Source organism: Leopardus geoffroyi, chromosome C1 (genome assembly GCF_018350155.1).
Source record: "Leopardus geoffroyi isolate Oge1 chromosome C1, O.geoffroyi_Oge1_pat1.0, whole genome shotgun sequence".
NCBI lineage: Eukaryota > Metazoa > Chordata > Mammalia > Carnivora > Felidae > Leopardus > Leopardus geoffroyi.
This window is the reverse complement of record NC_059328.1, coordinates 19,661,702-19,681,354: the sequence shown is the minus strand read 5'-3', so window position 1 is coordinate 19,681,354 and position 19,653 is coordinate 19,661,702. Positions and strand designations below refer to the sequence as shown.

Sequence of the window (19,653 nt, the reverse complement as noted above, 5' to 3'; positions counted from 1 at the left end):
AGATTCTCACCAACACTTGTTATTATGTTTTTGATTATAGCCATCCTAGTGGCTGTGACATCTGATAAAAATACTAGTGACTAGTTTTGTGACTTTAATCAAGTCATCTAAACACTTTGAAATTCAGCTTTCTCATCTGTAAAATGGAAATAATAAAATATTTCATAGAGTTCTTAAAGACATTAATGAAAAATGTAGAAAAAATTTAGTATAGTATCCATCACAAAGTATTTAATAAATAGTTTTTAGTTATTATTATGAGGTCCTCTGCCCTCTAAGAACTCACTATCTAAATGCAAAAATAAAATACTCTTGGGGCACCTGGCTGGCTCAGTTCCTAGAGCATGTGACTCTTGAGCTAGGGGTTTTGAGTCTGAGCCCTACATAGGGTATACAGATTAAATAAACAAACAAACAAACTAACTAAAAAGAAAAAACTCTTGTAAAGTACTGTCTGGCAGTTATTACTTAATTTATGTGCCCCCAAAATGGCAGGCACAATAAAGATACAAGATTGCAGAGAGAGAGATCAGTAATGGGTGGAAGGGATGAGAAAAGTCTTATCATACACTTTACTAGATTTTGAAATATAAGATCAGCATAGCTGGGAAGGGCAAGTGGAGGTGGAAACAGCACGAATGGGCCCAGATTAAAGAAGGAAAGCACTCAGGGACATGTGGCTGGCTCAGTAGGTGGAGTGTACAACTCTTGATCTCAGTTGGTGTTGTGAGGTCAAGGCCCATGCTGGGTGTGAAGATAACGTAGAAAATAAAATCTTAAAAAAAAAAAAAAAAAGGAAAGAGTTCAGATAGCCAAAAATAACAACAACAAAAGTTCCGTGCTTTTTCATAACATAATAAAACACCATACTTGGTGACAGTTAAGAAATATGTCTGAATAGGTGGAATAAGGCCAGATCACAGAACTCAGCAAGGCTCCTGAACTTTATCCTCCAAGTAATAGAAGCAGTTGAGAATTTACAGGAAAGGAAAACTATGAAATCAGGCTTTTAGAAATTAGTCTGGCAGTAGAGGGAAACACTTGAAGCCAAGAAACCCACTAGAAAGTTGTTTAAGATAGGACAAACAGTAAAAATTGAGAGGAAAGGACCAGTTGTAAGAAACATGGGAGTAAGAAAAATCAAGCAAACTCCCTGGCTGAAGGGACTGAGTTATGAATACTCTGGAAATGACAATATACCTGGAACACAATGTGAAAATGACAACACATATTGGTAATCAAAACATTAATTCACACTTACCCTCTGCAATGTCTGAGCATGATGTGCCAATGGCTGTGTCCCCACTGTCAGCTACACTTGAACAGCGGCTGAAGCGACTCCGAAAAGCCTCTGAGATAACTGGGGTCTGCCATTCAGTCCCCAGGGAACTGCCCTTTTGAATTACACCGGAACCTGAAACAAGTGTCATTTCCCACCTTTAGTGTGAACCAGCTGATATAACCCCCACAAGACTGTTTAAATAAATCACTTAAACCTATGAAAAAATAGCAGCACCCTACCCTTCTCTCTCCTGTACCTATTTCAGTTACTCTGAGTTAGTTAATTTCATTTTTTTATTTTTGAGAGAGAGTACAAGTAAGGGAGGAGCAGAGAGAGAGGGGGAGAGAATCTCCACGCTGAGCATGAAGCCCAGTGCTGGGCTCAATGTCACGACCCTGAGATCATGACCTGAGCCTAAATCAAGAGTCAGACGCTTAACCAACTGAGCCACCCAGGTGCCCCTGAGTTAGTTAATTTTAAATGGAAATAGCATGAGAGTTGAGAATGTTCACAGACAGAAATAAGACTTACCAAGAACCCAGGAGTACTGGGATGGAAAACAATACTATTTAATAGTAGCTACTACCATGTTTTGAAACCTAGAAGCCATAAAACTTTATCAACATGATCTCATCTTCCTTACTGAACAGTATCATCACCCCTATTTTACAATGGATAGAGCTGAGATTTGAACCCAGGTTGTTTAGATTCCAATATCCACATTCTTTCCCCTTACAGGGTTGCTTTTGGCATTCTGAGCATGACAATTCTTCAATGTGTAGTCTATATGTGGCAGGATGGCTTAGCATCCCTGGTCACTATTAAAAGCCAGTAGCAGCCCTAACCCCATCCCACCATCACTGTGAAACCTGAAAATACCCCATATGCTTCCAAGTGTTCCCTAGGTTAATAGGCAGTCCAGTCTGTTGTTGAAAATCATTGCTTGACTGAACAAGGATACCCTGTGGGCAGGGTGAATCCAGATCAAGGTAAGTCTTGAAAGTCAATCTGAAGAGTTTAAGACTTTGAGTGCAATGCAAAGAAACCACTAAAATTTCCAAGTGGGTAAGACAAAACAAGACTGATGAGATATTTTTAATTCTGTTAGCTTGCTATTTAAAGGCCAGTAAGTAGAAAATATTCAATAAATAATTTGCTAGTATTTATTGTTAAAAAAACACTAATTTTCTAAACTGTATCTGACGATCAGTGTAAACAGACAGAGGAAATGGTGTCTACTTATCCATTTAAAGTGTCAGAGTTTGAGTTGAAATCAGAAAATAAAGTTCTACAGACTCTTTGATTTAGTGGGAAGCAAATGATAACACAAACCACCCTCTCTCTTGTTCCAGTTTTAGTGCTTCTCCCATCTTTTTCACCCACTTTCTTCTAATTTTGCTACACTTCTGCTTTCTACTGAAGGCACCCTAACTTTCTCCAAGGACACCTTTTTATTCTTTGGGTCACAGTGGACTGCCTGATTTGAAAGAATTTATATACATGCAGTAATCAGTAATAATCTTTCATAGAAGATATACCCAACAATCAGAGCTTCTGATCAGCCTAAGATTAGCTGGTGTTACTATCTGTACTAAGTACTAGAAAGAAAGTAATCTGACTTCTTGATGAGTCCATATGGCGTTCTCTCTCTAGTTAGCTTACAATTTGCCAGACCCTTTGAAATAAGGAAAACTGATTAAGAGCCTCTATTACCATCTTCCTGGCCTCTTACTGGAAATCACTTCTTGTTTTACTACTAACCTTCCATTCTTTATGGGTACCACTTTTCTATCTGCTCACTCTACACATCAATTCGGAAGAGATATTTGTTAAAATAAAATTTTATTTTGATATAGGTAAAGAGGCTTATGCTTATTTCCAAATTCAAATTTGAAAGCCAAATTTTTTGTGTGTTATGTCACATGTCCTATCACCAGCATCTTCATCAAAATATTAAGACCATCATTAATTGAGAGATTACTAAAGACAAAAGCCATCAGAAGAGCAGTGAGTTTTGTTAGAAATTGCTACATCCCAAAAACTTGTGTGTTATACACATAATTGTCATAAGAAATTGTACAATCCAGCTCTGAAACAATGTGTGGCATATAGCAGATGATCAATAAATATTTGCTGAATGAATCTTGAATTGATTCAACAAATGCTTTTTAAAATGCATAATTTCTGCAAGGCAGCATGCCTAGGAGAATACAACAAATATCTAACAAATGTCTGCTGTAAGGCACTATGGGATTTTAAAATTAAATAAAGCATATCCTGGGGCACCTGGGTGGCTCAGTCGGTTAAGTGTCTGACTTTGGCTTGGGTCATGATCTTGCATTTCATGAGTTCCAGCCCCACACCGGGTACTGTGCTGACAGCTCGGAGCCTGGAGCCTGCTTCGGATTCTGTGTCTTCCTCTCTCTCTCTCTGTCCCTCCCTTGCTCACCCTCTGTCTCTCTCTCTCTCAAAAATGAATGAAGATTAAAAAATATAAAATAAAGCATATCCTTAGCTGAATAAAATGTACCCTTTTCTTCATAAATACCCCAGATTCAAAAAGTTATTTTTCTATGCTACTTCCTACTTGAATATACTGTATCTACTTAATATGTTTATTGTGTATACATATATTTATATATGTTTAATATACTTAATATATCCACTTAGTATATCTGCTGAGCTTTCAAAATCTTGTCAATCCACTCTAAAGATAAATTCCTGAGTCTCTAGTGACAACATAACTGAGACTGTAGGCATCCAAGAAGAATTCCAATCTTTGTGGGCTAGCAGATGACTGACACACCCACAGGACTACAAAGACAACATAGAACACAGTAATTTATGCTGTGTTTTTCTGATTTCAAATGAAACTATGTTCCAAAGTCATTCTGTTCCTTCATGTGTCCTCCCCTCCCAAACAATCACGTGGGCTTGTTGGAAGCCATGTAGGACCCGAGATAAACAGTTGTTCTCTTGGAGAGGACTGTTTTTCTATTGAATATAGCCTCCTGTTATTTTTGTTCTTTTCAAGCATTTCAGTGAATGCTTGTTTGCTGAATATTTCCTTTAAAGGAAACTTGTTATGGAACAACAGAGCAAAAGTCAGAATTTAACCCAGAAAACTTTGACTACTCACCTGGCGAAGTCACATGAGAGATCCTCTCACTTGGGTATTTCTCCTGCATGGCCATCAATAGTTATTTGAGCCAACTACAGAATGAAGGAATAACCAGTCAGATCTCTCCATTACTTTTAATTCCCTATAACTCACTCCCATTCAACCCAAACTGCCAAAACCACACAGAATAGTCTTTAGTCCTCCACTTGTTTACTCCTAAAGATATTTTTTAAGGCAAAGCAACTCCTAATACTCCTTCCTACTTCTCTTCCTAAATTAAGGGAGAGAAAACCTAGAACCAAATAGAGATTCCCAATACTGATCCTATATGATCCTAGAACCCCTCAATTGCTACAAAAATTAAAAATGATATATTTTTTAAATGTTTATTTTGAGAGAGAGCATGAGCAGGGGAGGGGCACAGAGAAAGGGAGAGACAGAAAGAATCCCAAGCAGGCTCTGCATCACCAGCACAGAGCCGGAGGTGAGGCCTGAACTCACTAACTATGAGGTCATGACCTGAGCTGAAACCAAGAGTCACCCAGGCACCCCCAAAATAATATTACTTTTATTTATTTTTTTAAGTTTATTTATTTGAGAGAGAGGAACAGAACACATGAGTGGAGGGAGGGGCAGAGACAGAGGGAGAGAGAGAGAATCCCAAGCAGGCTCTGCACTGTCAGCGCAAAGCCCAATGTGGGGCTCAAACTCACAAACTGTCAGATCATGACCTGAGCTGAAGTCAACAGCCAGATGCTCAACCGACTGAGCCACCCAGGCACCCCTAATATTACTTTTAATTAACAAACTTTGCAATGGATTTTCTTAGCCATGAAAATAGGATGGGGGAGTGGAGTGGAGAAAGAACTAAACAACCAAACCACCAGTGGAGTATTATACCTTCAGTTACAATTAACTTAAGTTCTCCTATTCCTCCAGTAATGAAAGTTAGTCATATGATTCACAAACAGAATTCTTGGTCATAAGCATAACTCCAATTCTCAGCTGGGAACATGAGGTTTTCTTCCCATTTCCCCACTTCTTAAAACACTTACATTTATTCTAATGTTAGGCTGTGAGAATTCAGCATAAGTCTGATTACTATCTGTGTAAACAAAAGCTTTAATTAACTGTAACTAAAAGTAGGAAATATCTTATTTTTGAATAGTATTTAAGAGGCATGGCAGTACAGGGAAGTGGTTCAGAGTATGCACGTGTGATCAGAGAGCCTGAATGTGAAGTCTGACTTCTCAATTAGCTGTGTAACCTTGGGAAATTTCTTAATATCTATGTGCTTCAGTTCCTTCATATAAAAATGAGGATAAAAACAAAACCTAATGCATGCTAATTCATTTAGAATTAACTCACAACAGTGCCTGACACATATTAAGTGCTTAATTACATTTTTATTATTATTACTTGTCAGTTTATGTCAATAAAAAAGAGGTACATTGTGGTCCCTGGAAGATAAAGTATGAATTTAGAAACTGAATTTATAAGAGCTCCCAAAGAGTTTGGAACAAAATCAGTCAGATCACAATTCTTAAGAGGTGAAATTCAACTCTGAAGGGAAAACAAAGGCTATATGGGTACAGATTTCTCTAGTATGCTTTACTGACCTCTATAGTTTTCTCTTAGTAACAACAACCCAAACCCTCACTTACTCACTGCATCTACATTAATGGTACCATCCCCTGAAATCCCAGGTCTTGACAAAGTGGGTAAGAGATTGTTCAGTAAAAGCTTCAACATATACGGCTATTATCATTCAGTGTGTTAATGGTGACACAGAAGGATTAGATTATCTGCCTAGTAGTGATATCAAATGGTCACTATCAAAATCCTTTTCTTCACTCATTTCTTTAAAGTATAACAAAAATGGTAGTAGGCCCATTGGATTCTGAGACCTTTGCAAATTCAGAAGAGTTGAAGACAGGATGACAAAAGAACTCTCAATTAAAGAGTTACTCCAGGGGCACTTGGGTGGCTCAGTCAGTTAGGTGTCAAATTCAGCTCAGGTCATGATATCATGGTTCACGAGTTTGAGCCCCACAGTTGGCTCTGCTGACAGCTCAGAGCTTGGAGCCTGCTTCAGATTCTGTCTCCCTCTCTCTGACCCTCCCCTGCTCATGCTCTGTTTCTGTCTCTCTCAAAATAAATAAAAACATTTAAAATTTTTATTTAATAAAATTGTTTAAAAAAGTTACTCTATAACTCAGCAATTCCACTACTAAGTATATGTTCAGTAGAAAAAAAAAAAACATGCTCACACAAAATCTTGTATATGAATGTTCAGAGCAGCATTATTTATAACAGCCAAAAAGAAAAAAACTTCAAATGTCTATCAGCTGATGAATGGATAAATTCCACTTATATGAAATGTCCAGAACTGGCAAATCCACATAGATAGATTAGTGGTTGCCAAGGACTAAGAGGAGGGGCAATAGGGAGTGACTGCTAATGGATATGGGGGTTCTTTCCAGGGTGATCAAAATCTCCTGAGATTCGATAGTGGTGATGGCTGCACAACCTTGTGAATGTACCAAAACCACTGAATTGTACACATGTAAAATTGAATTTTATTATATGTGAATTATAATTAAAAAAAGAACTCCCAAAAGAAGCAAAACAGTATGGAAGAGATCATTCTTAACTTTTTCCTACGAAGTTCAGAAGTAGATGAGCTATTGGTGGAAGTTTTTAGGATCATTTGAAGGAGATAAAGATTTCCTGAAATAAAAGTGAGAGAAATGAATATACAAGAAGTAATGTAAATAACCAATTACACAGCCAAGAAAGGTAAGAGTGAATGGAAGCAGACAAAAAAAAAAGCACTCAACATTGATGGTTTCTATCTTCAAAGCCCTTTAAACTATTTATTCATCCAACAAATTTAATATGTATTCAGTACTTTCTACCCACCTAGCACTGTGCTAAACACTCTATAAGTATCATGTCTTATCAATGCTCACATCAAACCTATGAGGCAATTACTAGTATTACCCTCATTTCATGGATGAAAAAATGAAGGCTTACAGAGGTGAAGGTCATACAGCCAGAAGAGGCTTCAAAGCCAGGACTGTGCTCTACTGCTAAGGGAGTCTAGTTAGCATTTTTCTGTGTGTGACAAAAAGAAATAAAGGAAGTTACCAAGGCACCACAAGTTGGGGGTTTCTGCTTCAGACCCAGCCAGAGCTGCAAGCCCCAAAGAAGTTGGGAGCAGGGACAGCTCATACAATTTCTTCACTTTGCCCCCTGGTCACCACACAGGCTCTCTTTTCCAAGGTGCTACCCAAGAGTTAGGTTTTGACTGTTATATTTCTCTCCCTAAAGAATTATAATCTTAGTGTGGAATGTCACACTTGGCAGCTGCTGAGAACCACATCAAGACAGGAATGGATTTGAAAGGATACACAGCTGACACAAGCACAGTAAGAATCTCACACCATCAGGGTGCCTGGGTGGCTCAGTCAGTTGAGCCTCCAACTCTTGATTTCGGCTCAGATCATGGCCTCGCGCTTGTGGGATCAAGCCCTGCATCAGGCTCTGTGCTGTTAGTGCAGAGCCTACTTGGGATTCTCTCCCTTGTGCATGCGGTCTTTCAAAATAAACAAACATACATAAAAAAAAAAAAAAAACTCACACCATCACACTGTCATGACCATGATCATTCATTAAACCATACCTAAAGAAAGAGAAGCCAAATCCTTGCCAAGAAGTTATCTTTACAAAGTCCTGAGAAAAGGACTTTGGATAAGTAATGAGGCATGGTTATCTTAATCATCCTGGTATTATCGGCCCTCCTGACCCAGCACACAGTATTCAATTCATCAACCAAAATTTACTGAGTGCCTACTATTCGCCTGGCTCTGTGCCATATGCTGGAAATATACTGGCGTAAAAGACAAACAGGGCTCTGATCCTCCTGTTTTATCGTGAAGTGCTGGATACCTTCTATTGAGCAAACATGCTGTAACCCACTAAACTTGTGGTTCATCCAAAGCACCAGCTCCTCCTCGTCGAGCAGGGTTCGGAAATCGGGATGCTCCTGACATTTTCGGTCAGATAAGTGTGGGGGGGGGCGGGGGGGGTACTGTCCTGTGTAAGGTGGATGTTTAGCGGCATCCTTGACTTCTAGATGCCAGGAGCAATCCCCGAGCTGTAGAGCTGCAAATGTCTCCGGACGTCGTCAAATATCCCGTGGGGAGCAAAGTCGGCTCAGAAACTCTAGCCTGGCGCCTTCACAAGTGCTGTCTGTCCCCCGACCATAACTCTCTACTCATCCTTTAAGCCTCAGCCCCAACTTCGCTTCCTCATGGAGGGCTCCCTGCCCTCCCGAACTACACCGGCGCCTGGTGCTTAGCGCTCTGCGTACTTGACCAGCCCACACCACTGAGTGCTAACGAACGAGTCTTCACCCGAGCAATGTCGCCTCTTCTCCCGGGACTGCGTGCCGCGTGAAGGCAACCAACGTGCTTCCCGCCGTCCCGCTGGCGACTGGCACGGGGCCTACCCTTTACAAAGGTAAAGCAACTGCTGTGGAGTGAAGGATGGAGAAAGCCAGGCGAAGAGGGCGGGGACGCGAGCGAGTCGCGAGGGGGCGTGTGCGGGGTATTATTTTAGGAAGCCCAGCGGGTGAGAGACCCATAGAGGACGGCTTGGCGGCTCTGCGCATGCGCCTCGCTCTCCTGCGGCCCCCGAAGAAGGCAGGTCAGGAGTGTTTCTGGGGCTCCTCCGGGGCTCCCCAAGGTAGGGCGGGGTCTGTCAGCCCGTCAAGGGCTCCCGAGGGGAGGAGGACTTACGTGGGGCCGAAAGCGGGCGGCGAAATCCCTCACCCTGGGACGCCGACTGCGGCCACCACGTCAGCCGCAGGCAGCAGTTCCCTCCCTCGGCTCGCCTAACGGCCGTTACACACCCGCCAGGCCGCGCGCCTCAGAGCGCGCGCCGCCCCGCCCCCGCCCCCTTCTGCCCGCCTGGGGCCAATCAGGAGTCGGGCCGCGCCGGTGTCCCGCCCCTGCACGCTGAGCTCGGCGCCGGGAGCGGACGGATCTCTCTGCGCATGACCTCACCGCCCTTCGGAACCTTCTGCCCTGCCCCTAGCCAGGTCTCGCCTGTGGGCGGAGCCCTCCAGGCTCAGGTCTGAAGTGGTTTGCTGGGCTTGGGCGGATCAGGAAGCTGGATGCCAGGGAAAATCTTTCTGGAACCCCTGCCCCCAACCGGTCCCACCCTTTTCCCATTCCCCACTACCTATAAGTGGTCCCACCTGAGATAAAGCAAAGGGTCAGGTGGTGGTCCGGAGTTAGGGTGTGGCCTGGGTCACTGCCTCGTCAGGGTTAGGGCTCATCTGTGGCTGGGGCAGGGCGTGGGCTGGGTTAGGGTCGCCAGTGGTCAAGACTGTGACCAGGACTCAGGTTGAAGAGTAACTAACAGATCGATCTTGCCTCCCTACCCAAACTCCGTCCCCAGGAAAAGAACTAAGTTCATTTGCCTTAATGTATACTTAAGAATCAGACCGGGGAATTGAAGAACAAAGCCATCAACCAAAGGATAGTGACAAATTCCGGGTTTCTGGAAACCTGACTTGGGAGGGAGAGGCATTAAAAAGTTGGGATTTCTTGGGGCGCCTGGGTGGCGCAGTCGGTTAAGCGTCTGACTTCAGCCAGGTCACGATCTCGCGGTCCGTGAGTTTGAGCCTCGCGTCAGGCTCTGGGCTGATGGCTCAGTCTGGAGCCTGTTTCCGATTCTGTGTCTCCCTCTCTCTCTGCCCCTCCCCCGTTCATGCTCTGTCTCTCTCTGTCCCAAAAATAAATAAACGTTGAAAAAAATAAAAAAAAATAATAAAAAGTTGGGATTTCTTAACTTTGAAGAACCAGACTTAAAGAGAATTAATTACTGGATCAAATTCAGTCTAGAGTTAGGACTCTGGGGATGTGCTCCAAAGTTCTATCCCCACCCTGGTCTCATAACATTTTAAGGTAACAATATAGAAGGCATAAAATAGCAGATTTAATGGATAATGAATCTGGGTATGATGTGATAGATGCATTTAGGGGATATTCTCTAAATTAGGACCAGAAACCTTTCTTAAATAGTAAGGATAGGTGTCTAAATGAATAAATTTGTAGACTGGTGGGTAGGAGGTAGACTAATGGGTGGTGGAAACCTCTACTTGATTGCTTCTGTTTCTTTTGTGGAAAACATCTGTGAAGAGGGAAGGAACGGGCATATAGGGGACTGAGATGAACGGAGAGTATTTGAAGAGCTGATACAGAGAATGGAAGACAAAGCTAACTGGAAACATAGTGGAAGTGCTGAGATTTAAATTTACAAATGGCGCATAGTGCATTTATGCAGTTTTCTCCAATGGATATCTGTCCTTTTTTTTTTTTTTTTTTTTGGTTTTATTTTTAGGGGTGCCTGGGTGGCTTAGCTGGGTAAGCATCTGACTCTTGATTTCAGCTTGGGTCATGATCTCATGGTTGGTGGGTTCAGGCCCAGGGTCAGGCTCTGTGCTGACAGTATGGAGCCTGCTTGAATTCTGTCTCTCCTCTCTGTTTCCCAGTCTGCCCCTCCCTCACTTGCTCTCTCTCTCTCTCTCAAATAAAAAAAATAAACTTAAAAAAAAAAAGATTTTATTTTTAAGGAATCTCTACACCCAATGTGGGGGCTCAAACTCACAACCTGGAGATCAAGTCAAATGCTCCACCTTGACTAAGCTGGCCAGGTACCCTGGATATCTGTATTTTAAAAGTAACTCCATTATCATACTACTAATTTTCAAATGTGAATGAGTCTTCATGTCTTAACAAAGATCAGATGTTAATTTCAGAGAATATTCACAATCAGTTTTTAGATATGAGATAGTCTTAAATCTTCAGTTACTTTATTATTTTTAAAAGACCTGGGGTTCCTGGGTGGCTCAGTCAGTTGAGCATCTGACTCTTAATTTCGGATTGGATCATGATCTCATGGTTTGTGGGTTCAGGCTCCATGTGGGGCCCTGTGCTGGCAGTATGGGGCCTGCTTGGGATTCTCTCTCCCTCTCTCTCTGCCCCTCACCCACCTGTTCTCTCTCTCTCTCTCTCTCTCTCTCAAAATAAACAAGTTAAAAAAAAAAAAGACTTGCTGAAAATTTAATAAAATTTGGAATTATCACCTGAGTGAAAAAAGAGTTGGCCAGAAATATCCCACCCCAGCTTAATCAAAGAAAATAAGAAAATAAACTAACTGCATCTTAGTTGTAATCATATCATTAGAGATACTGCTTTCACATGCATTAGTGTTGTCTAGTGGCTTATTTTTTTTTTTAATTTTTTTTTTTCAACGTTTATTTATTTTTGGGACAGAGAGAGACAGAGCATGAACGGGGGAGGGGCAGAGAGAGAGGGAGACACAGAATCGGAAACAGGCTCCAGGCTCTGAGCCATCAGCCCAGAGCCTGACGCGGGGCTCGAACTCACGGACCGCGAGATCGTGACCTGGCTGAAGTCGGACGCTTAACCGACTGCGCCACCCAGGCGCCCCATCTAGTGGCTTATTTTATAAGCATCTATTGTTATACAGCACAGAGACTTCTTTCATTGGTCAACTAAATATAGTTTAAGCTCAGTAGCTTCTTTGTTTACTTAATTTTGTTTCATTCTATTTTTTTGAGATATTTAAGCATAGCACAATCAGTAATATTTTGCCTTTTTCCTTCAGGATATATACATATATATATATAATGTTTATTTATTTTGAGAGAGAGCAGGAGAGGGGCAGAGAGAGGGAGAGAGAGAGAATCCCAAGCAGGCTCTGCACTGCCAACACAGAGCCCGATGTGGGGCTCGAACCCATGAATTGAACCGATAGATCATGACCTGAGCCAAAATCAAGTCAGACACTCAATGGACTAAGCCACCCAGGCACCCCACCTTCAGGATATATTTTAAATAAGGGCAAAAGTTAATGCCTTCACCAAAAGGTCTATTTAAATACTCTACTCCAGGCCTATAAAGTGAATATGAAATCCCAATGAAATGTAATTACTTGCATGCTGATTTAATAAATGTGTGACTTTTTGGGTGCCTGGGTAGCTCAGTCAGTTAAGGGGCTGACTTTGGCTCAGGTCATGTTCTCATAGTTGGTGAGTCTGAACCCCATGTTGGTTCTGTGCTGACAGCTCAGAGTCTGGAGCCTCTTCAGATGTTGTGTCTCCCTCTCTCTGCCCCTCCCCTCACACACTCTTGTCTCTCTCTCTCTCTCTCTCTCTCTCTTTCTCTGTCAAAAATAAATAAATATTAAAAATTTTAAAAAAATGTGTGACTTTGGTGTGCTTAAAATAATATAGGGGTTCCTGGGCGGCTTAGTTGGTTGAGTGTCTGACTCTTGATTTCGGCTTAGGTAATGATCCCAGGGTCATGGGATCAAGCCCCACATAGGTCTCCATGCAGAGCATGCAGCCTGCTTAAGATTCTCTCTCTGCCCTTCTCCCTCGCTCGCGTACACACCCTCTCTCAAAAAGTTTTTTTAATTAAAAATTTAAAAATGATAATATGCACTGATCAGCTGATTTAATTTTTAGGAGCTATTAAAGCATTAAATGAGAAGAAAAGTTCTTGCAAATAAAATGTTAAGACTGTTAAATTTGACTTTTTTTAACGTCTTTTTTTTTTTTTTTTTTTTTTTTTTAGGGAGCACAATTGGGGGAGAGGGACAGAAGGGAAAAGAGAATCCTTTTTTTTCTTTAAGTTTATTTATTTTGAGGGGCGCCTGGGTGGCGCAGTCGGTTAAGCGTCCGACTTCAGCCAGGTCACGATCTCGCGGTCTGTGAGTTCGAGCCCCGCGTCAGGCTCTGGGCTGATGGCTCAGAGCCTGGAGCCTGTTTCCGATTCTGTGTCTCCCTCTCTCTCTGCCCCTCCCCCGTTCATGCTCTGTCTCTCTCTGTCCCAAAAATAAATAAACGTTGAAAAAAAAAATTAAAAAAAAAAAAAGTTTATTTATTTTGAGAGGTGATGGGGGAAGAGGGACAGAGAGAGAGGAGAGAGAATCCCAAGCACGCAGAGCCCAATGCAGGGCTCAATCTCATGAACCATGAGATCATGACCTGAGCCGAAATCAAGAGTTGGATGCTCAATCGACTGAGCCACCCAGAAGCCCCAAGACTGTTAAATTTAACTTTTATTGTTTGTACCAAAATACTTTCCCAAGAAATTGATTTCCAAAATGGTCATAGATATCAATCAAACGTATTTCAAAAACAGAACAAACAAAAAAGAGGCACAAGGGCCTTCTTGTGGTTTTGTAAAAGTGCCACTCTGCCAACCTGTTAAGCCTGTCCTGTCTCCTGGTCCACACCACCTACTTCCTGCACTCAGCTGTCCTTTCTGTAAGGTTAACAACTGTGTCTTGTGTAGCCTTACCACAGGAACTGGGGCATAGTAGGTTCCAACCCATTTTTGAATGGATACATGATAGTAGCACAAACACTGATGCCTATAGAGAATAAAGTGACTTCTCACAACTACACACACTCATGAAGTGCTGAAGCTTTGTAGTCAGATTACACAGAAAAGGAGTCAAAGTAGGAAAATTCCTTGTTGTTTATTGGCTATACTCCCTGCCCAGTCCCCTACCGTATTGAGCAGCCCAATCCTGTCCTTGGAAGAGTTCCAGAGATGGGAAGGGATGGTGGGATGGGGAAGCACAGCTTGAGGCTCAGCAGCCACATTCCTTACCAGATAGTAGTTGGGACACACTGGGGTTTCATCTTGTCTCCCTAACTAGAGGACAGACTACTCATCTCTCCCTAAATCTTCCTCTACCCCACCCTTACTTCAGGCAACAAAACTAGAAGCCAAGGGCTAGAGTTGGGGAAGATATCTCGGCAGGATTTTATCACAGCATCAAGCCTATCACCATCAGAATAAAGACAGCCATCCAGGCTTCTGCAGGAAAGAAACAAATGATTACCAACAGGGCTCAGTGGATTTAGGCTTAGATATTCCACTTTGGGGAATTATTTAGTAATCCACTCCTGCATTCTTTCAACCAAGGTTTCCCACTGTCCCGACAGTCCCTCCCTTGGGGGTGAGAGATGGAGTACAGGGATGTAACATACTCTAGTTCAATGTGGACCCCACTCATCTCCTCTCACTTATTACCTGCCTGACCCTAACCCCCTACTCTAAGTCATTTCTGTCTAGTCTCAGGTTCTGACAAAGTGTAAAGCTCTAACTGTAAGTACCAACAACCCACAATGACAACTCTGCTGTGTACTGCTGAGGAATCTGAGACTCTAAGAGGGTAACTGACTTTTCCCAAGTCACACAGAGATGAGCAGAGATAGGATCCAAGACCAGCACCAGTCAGAACCCAGTGTGCACCCCCCAGACCCTGGTGCACCCGCCAGAATTTCACACCAATCCCTGTGTACCAATCTGCCAAACACGTGCTGCTGGAGGCATTGAACTCAAACCACACAGAAAACAAGATTGAACTCCAGGAAACATTCTGACAGGATTCCCATTGTTGCATCAAGATTGGGCAAGAGGGGGGCGCCTGGGTGGCGCAGTCGGTTAAGCGTCCGACTTCAGTCAGGTCACGATCTCGCGGTCCGTGAGTTCGAGCCCCGCGTCGGGCTCTGGGCTGATGGCTCAGAGCCTGGAGCCTGTTTCCGATTCTGTGTCTCCCTCTCTCTCTGCCCCTCCCCCGTTCATGCTGTGTCTCTCTCTGTCCCAAAAATAAATAAACGTTGAAAAAAAAAATTAAAAAAAAAAAAAAAAAGATTGGGCAAGAGGGCTGACCCTTTGTTGAAGCAGGGCCTCACAATGGTGTGATGATGAGTCTTCTGCCTCTAATAAGAACGGACTTACTAAGATAGGCTTTTCCATGAGGGTAGGAGTTTTGGAGGACTGTTATGAAAGGAGAGACTGTTCCAGACCAGCAAGGAAGATACACAAAAGTAGGCTGGCACAAGGGACAAACAGACTACAAGAAGAGTGAGCTGGTGTGGCGGCAAAGGTGGGAGTGGGAGGAGAGGAGGAGAAACTGAATGAGAACACGATCCGTGAGGAAAGGGGACCCTTCCTGAGCAGAGGAGAAGCTGAAGAGGATATAGGTTTGGGGAGGATATGGACCTGGATTAAGAGAGGAGTGTGAGGACATGAAGGTAGGAGGGGTCTCAGAGCAGGTCAGTGGGATGCTTTGCAAGAGGAGTCAGAGAGGCCCCTAAATGACCCAGTTACCGCTAATCCGCATGGGCTCCGAACACCACCCAGCCAGCGCCGGTCTTCAGGCGCCCTGCATCGGAATCTCCCAGGCTCGATTTCTCCCAGGCGAACTCTTCTGCCTACAGGTCGGCGGGGGACAAGCAAGCCTGAGGGTAGCGAGGTCCCTCCCCGCCCCAGCAAGGGCGGGCATTTGCGCGAGACTCCGGGGAGCCAGGTGTGTTCCTCCAAATCCCGCCCCTTAGGTCAACCACTGGTCCCTTGCAACACAAGCTCCGCCTCCGGTTCCTGCCCCCGGAAGGATAGGCCAATCCCCAACACCGCCATCCTCCAGGCCCCGCCTTAGTCCCGCCCCCAGGATGGCAGCATTCGTGTATTGCTACGTGTCTGGCTCCACTGGGCCGCCTCCACCGGCGCCAGGCGTAGGCCAAGGAAACTGCCAGGATCCCCCAGGGCTGCCAGCTCACCGGCTGGCAGGGGTGTCCCTCCCGCTTGTCACACAGGGTCACTCGGCTGCGTAAGTAGAACGTGTCGCTGGTCACGAAGTGGAACAGGTTGAAGGCCAGCGTCACCTGCAGAGAGGCCCCGTTGGCCCGCAGGCCTCCTAGCAGCCGGTTGCTGACTGGGCAGCTGTGGAAAGAGGCTGCAGTCATTGACTGTTAGGAGTCCTGGCTTGGGCCAGCGGTGTGGACGGACAAATACTGATTTCCCCCTTTTCGCTTGTGCTGTTTGTGAACGCTGCGTGTCGTACTGAGAACTTTACGTGCATTATTTGATTTCATCCTCACAAAAATCCTACATACTCTATATACTTTTGCCTCTTCCCCTTTCTCTCCTCCGACTCCTTTCTTCCCTCCATTTCTTTCTTCCCTTTCTTTCTTTTCTTTCTTTCTTTCTTTCCATCTTTTCATTCCTACTATGTTTTTATTTCTTCTCCTTCCCTTCTCGTCACTATTATTATTTTGATGGTGTGGTAGGGGTAATTCATGGAAAGATGATCTTTTAGTTTTCTTTGTCTTAGTTTTGTTTTTCTAAGGCTCTCTCCTTTCAATAATTTTTTGCTTGACTGGGCATAGTTTATCAGTGATCACTTATTTAACAATAATTGTTCCAAGTTGAAAAAAGAAACTTCAGTTATTGATGGCAATGTAGGGATTAGTGGCAACCTCTGATAGACATAGAAAATTCTGAGCTAAGGGATTAGGAGCCAATGGTCTGAACTGTCCATGCTATTGTCATGGTGACTTTTTTGAGGTGACAATAACCTAAATGTAAACGCTTCACTATAACTAGTAATATTTGGATCGGCCTGTGCTATAGACTCCATGGTGGAAGGAAATTCTTACTATATACAGGTTCTGTTCTAGGTCCTAGGTCCTTGGGAGAATTAGGGAACATGAGTGAACAAAACAGACCAAAACCTCCTAGTCTCTTGTGGTTAAGGGAAGACAGACAGTAAATAATTTAATTTTTTAAAAAGTAAATTATCTCATGTAATATGGCATATAGTTAGGAGGTGATACACAGAAGAAAGAAACTGATCTAGAATGGATGAGGGGAGAATAGTTGCAATTTTAAATAGCATGGGCCAGTAGGCTTCCTTGAAATGGTAACGTTTTATCAAAGACTTGAAGGAGATGACAGTTTTCCCTATGGGTATCTGAGTTGAGGGTTTCTAGGAAGAGAAACCAGCCAATGCAAAAGCCTAAGGGACAGCAAATTACTTACCCACTGAGTTACCTGTCCACACAGATGCCACCTCCTTTGGGCATTAGGGAGTCACCTGTCTGATCTCTGTCTCTTGTACTCCTCAAAACCCATTTAGTCTTTTTACTCCATGGTCTTTATTCTGGGGCTCAAGCTCACCATCAATAAGTCTATTCTAGGTACCACCTTGACAGACCCTTTCCTTTTTAAGGAGATAAGGAAACTGAGGTTCAGAAAGGTTAATTAGGTTGCTCAAGTTTCTTCAGCCTGGCTGCTGTGCTCCCCCCCTCCCCCCATCCCTTTAATCACTAGGTTCTATTTCCTCCTGACAAAGGAAGAATTACATGCTAGCACAGATTTGATAGTGTTTCAGAACCCGAACTCTAAAGTGTGAATAGACCAACGGTGTGCCCTTGGTCAGGTAACTTCAACTCTCTGAACCCACTCTAATCCCCTCATCTGTAAAGCGGGGGGAAATAATACTTCCTAGGTCTATTTTCAGGGATCAGTGAGGTAATGAATGGTTCACTGTGCTCTGTGAAGATCTGTTAATATTAATGAAATACAACCTAGAAGTCAGGAGACCCAGCTTGTTCTTCTGACCACAAGCTGTTAAAGGTAAAGACCTGGCCTTCCCAGCACCGAGAAAGTCTACCAGTTGTGTGAACTGAGCCTCAGTTTCTCCATCTATAAAATGGGAATAAAAATGCAACTATCTCATACAGTGTGTTGTGAGGCTTAAAGGAATTAATATATGTGAAGTAATTTGAACATGCCTGGCATGGGGTAAATGCTGTGTCAGTATTAGCTATTAAATGTAATGCATGTCAGGTATATTGCATAGTGTGTAGCACTTTGAAATGTCAGTTTTGGTTTTGGTTTTTTACATCTATCATTGTAGGCCCTTAATACTTGAAGAAAAAGTAAAAGGAATGAATGTTATTTATTGGCTGTAATCTTGGACAGGCTTTAATCTCCTTGTGCCCTAGTTTACTCATCTGCAAAATGGGAATGACAATACTTGCATTCATTCAACAAACATTCACCCAGTACTTTACTTTCTCCCAGTGTTTATGTACCCAGGATACAGACGAAAGAGACAGGATCTGTGCTCATGGGAACAAACGCACTCAGCACAAGCCATAGACCAAGAGCTAGTGTGGCATTGGTAGGAAGTTACTGTGGCCTGACAGACACCGCTCCTTCACAAAGTGGTAGATGGACTTAATAGTACCAGTCCTGGAGATCATCATCTGTCAAAGGCCTCATTGGCCACCAGGGCAAATCTGTCTGGATCAATGCTTATGACTCCGAAAACCATATAGAGACGTTTGCCAAGAGGAAATGGTCTGTTCTCAAGTACAGATGAGAGCTGAGGGTCCATGAAGATGCCCAGGATGATGATGGCATCCCCAGTGCACAGAACAGGGATGGTGGCATATCTGGAGAGACTCTCACCATGAAACTGCAGAGGGAGGGACAGTCACTCACCTTCTGCCTTGCACCCAAGGTCACTGAACATTGGTAGCCATAGTAAATAAGGGGACAGAAGGAGCAAATCTGCTAACGTTCCTCCTGGACTTTCTGAAAGATGAGGGGCCACCTAGGACCATTGAAGCCATCCAAGCCAACCTACCTCATGGTAATTTACATAAAGGACTCATAATGCATTACTTCATGGGAACATTTTCTTTCTTTTTTTTTTTTTTGTTTTGTGATCTAATATATTTCAACCTAGACTTTATATTGTTATATTACGTTCTTTCATTTAATTAATTAAAATATAACTTATTGTCAAATTGGCTAATATACAGTGTGTAAAGTGTGCTCTTGGTTTTTGGGGTAGATTCCCATGGTTCATCGCTTGCATACCACACCCAGTGCTCATCATTGGAGCATTTTCTTTCTTCCACAAATGCTCTGAGTTTCAATCTAAGAGGTGCCTATGATTGGTGGTTGGGCATAGGGGGCCAACATCTTCAGAGTATTGACTCCTTTTGCCTGGATTAGAGGTAGCAATGAGAACTCAGGAAGCTTTGCAGAGCCCAGCCCAAGAGGCAGTTGACAGAAAAGAACTCACGGGAAGACCTCAGGGTTGGACTGAAGCTGAGCATTGTGGAGGCAGTATTGATGAAGGCAGGGTGAACCTGCAGAAGAGGCATCTCCAGAGAATAAAGGTTGGTCTAGGAAGAAACAGGGAGGCGGCCATTACCTTCAAATCTCCAGGGGAAACACCTCCCATCTTCATTGGCTGCAAGTTGTTTATTGAACTAAAAGTAATGGGCCAAGTTTACTGAGCATGAGCTGTACGTCAGGCACTGGGACCTGACCACAAC

General features: G+C 43.3%; 1 protein-coding gene and 1 long non-coding RNA gene across 4 annotated transcripts in view; one reads left to right on the top strand and one right to left on the bottom strand.

Moving 5' to 3' along the window:
• CEP85 (centrosomal protein 85) overlaps nt 1-15,783 on the bottom strand; it is a 36,325-nt gene extending 20,542 nt beyond the window's left edge. Inside the window, exons 1-3 of one of the 3 annotated variants that reach the window (XM_045476178.1) lie at nt 15,629-15,783; nt 4,422-4,495; nt 1,262-1,414 (exon numbers count right to left, since the gene is read on the bottom strand). In XM_045476178.1, the coding sequence (XP_045332134.1) occupies nt 1,262-1,414; nt 4,422-4,476 (208 nt within the window). In that variant the 5' untranslated portion in view covers nt 4,477-4,495; nt 15,629-15,783. Of the gene's footprint in view, nt 1-1,261; nt 1,415-4,421; nt 4,496-7,439; nt 7,516-9,205; nt 9,338-15,628 lie in introns of those variants that run through there. The other 2 variants (XM_045476176.1, XM_045476177.1) reach the window with 2 other exon arrangements.
• Nucleotides 15,784-15,978: 195 nt separating this feature from the next.
• Nucleotides 15,979-19,126, top strand: LOC123599945. The gene is made up of 2 exons (XR_006713371.1): nt 15,979-16,127; nt 18,386-19,126. It is a non-coding gene; the product is annotated as an uncharacterized LOC123599945 (long non-coding RNA).
• The last annotated feature ends 527 nt before the right edge of the window (nt 19,127-19,653 follow it).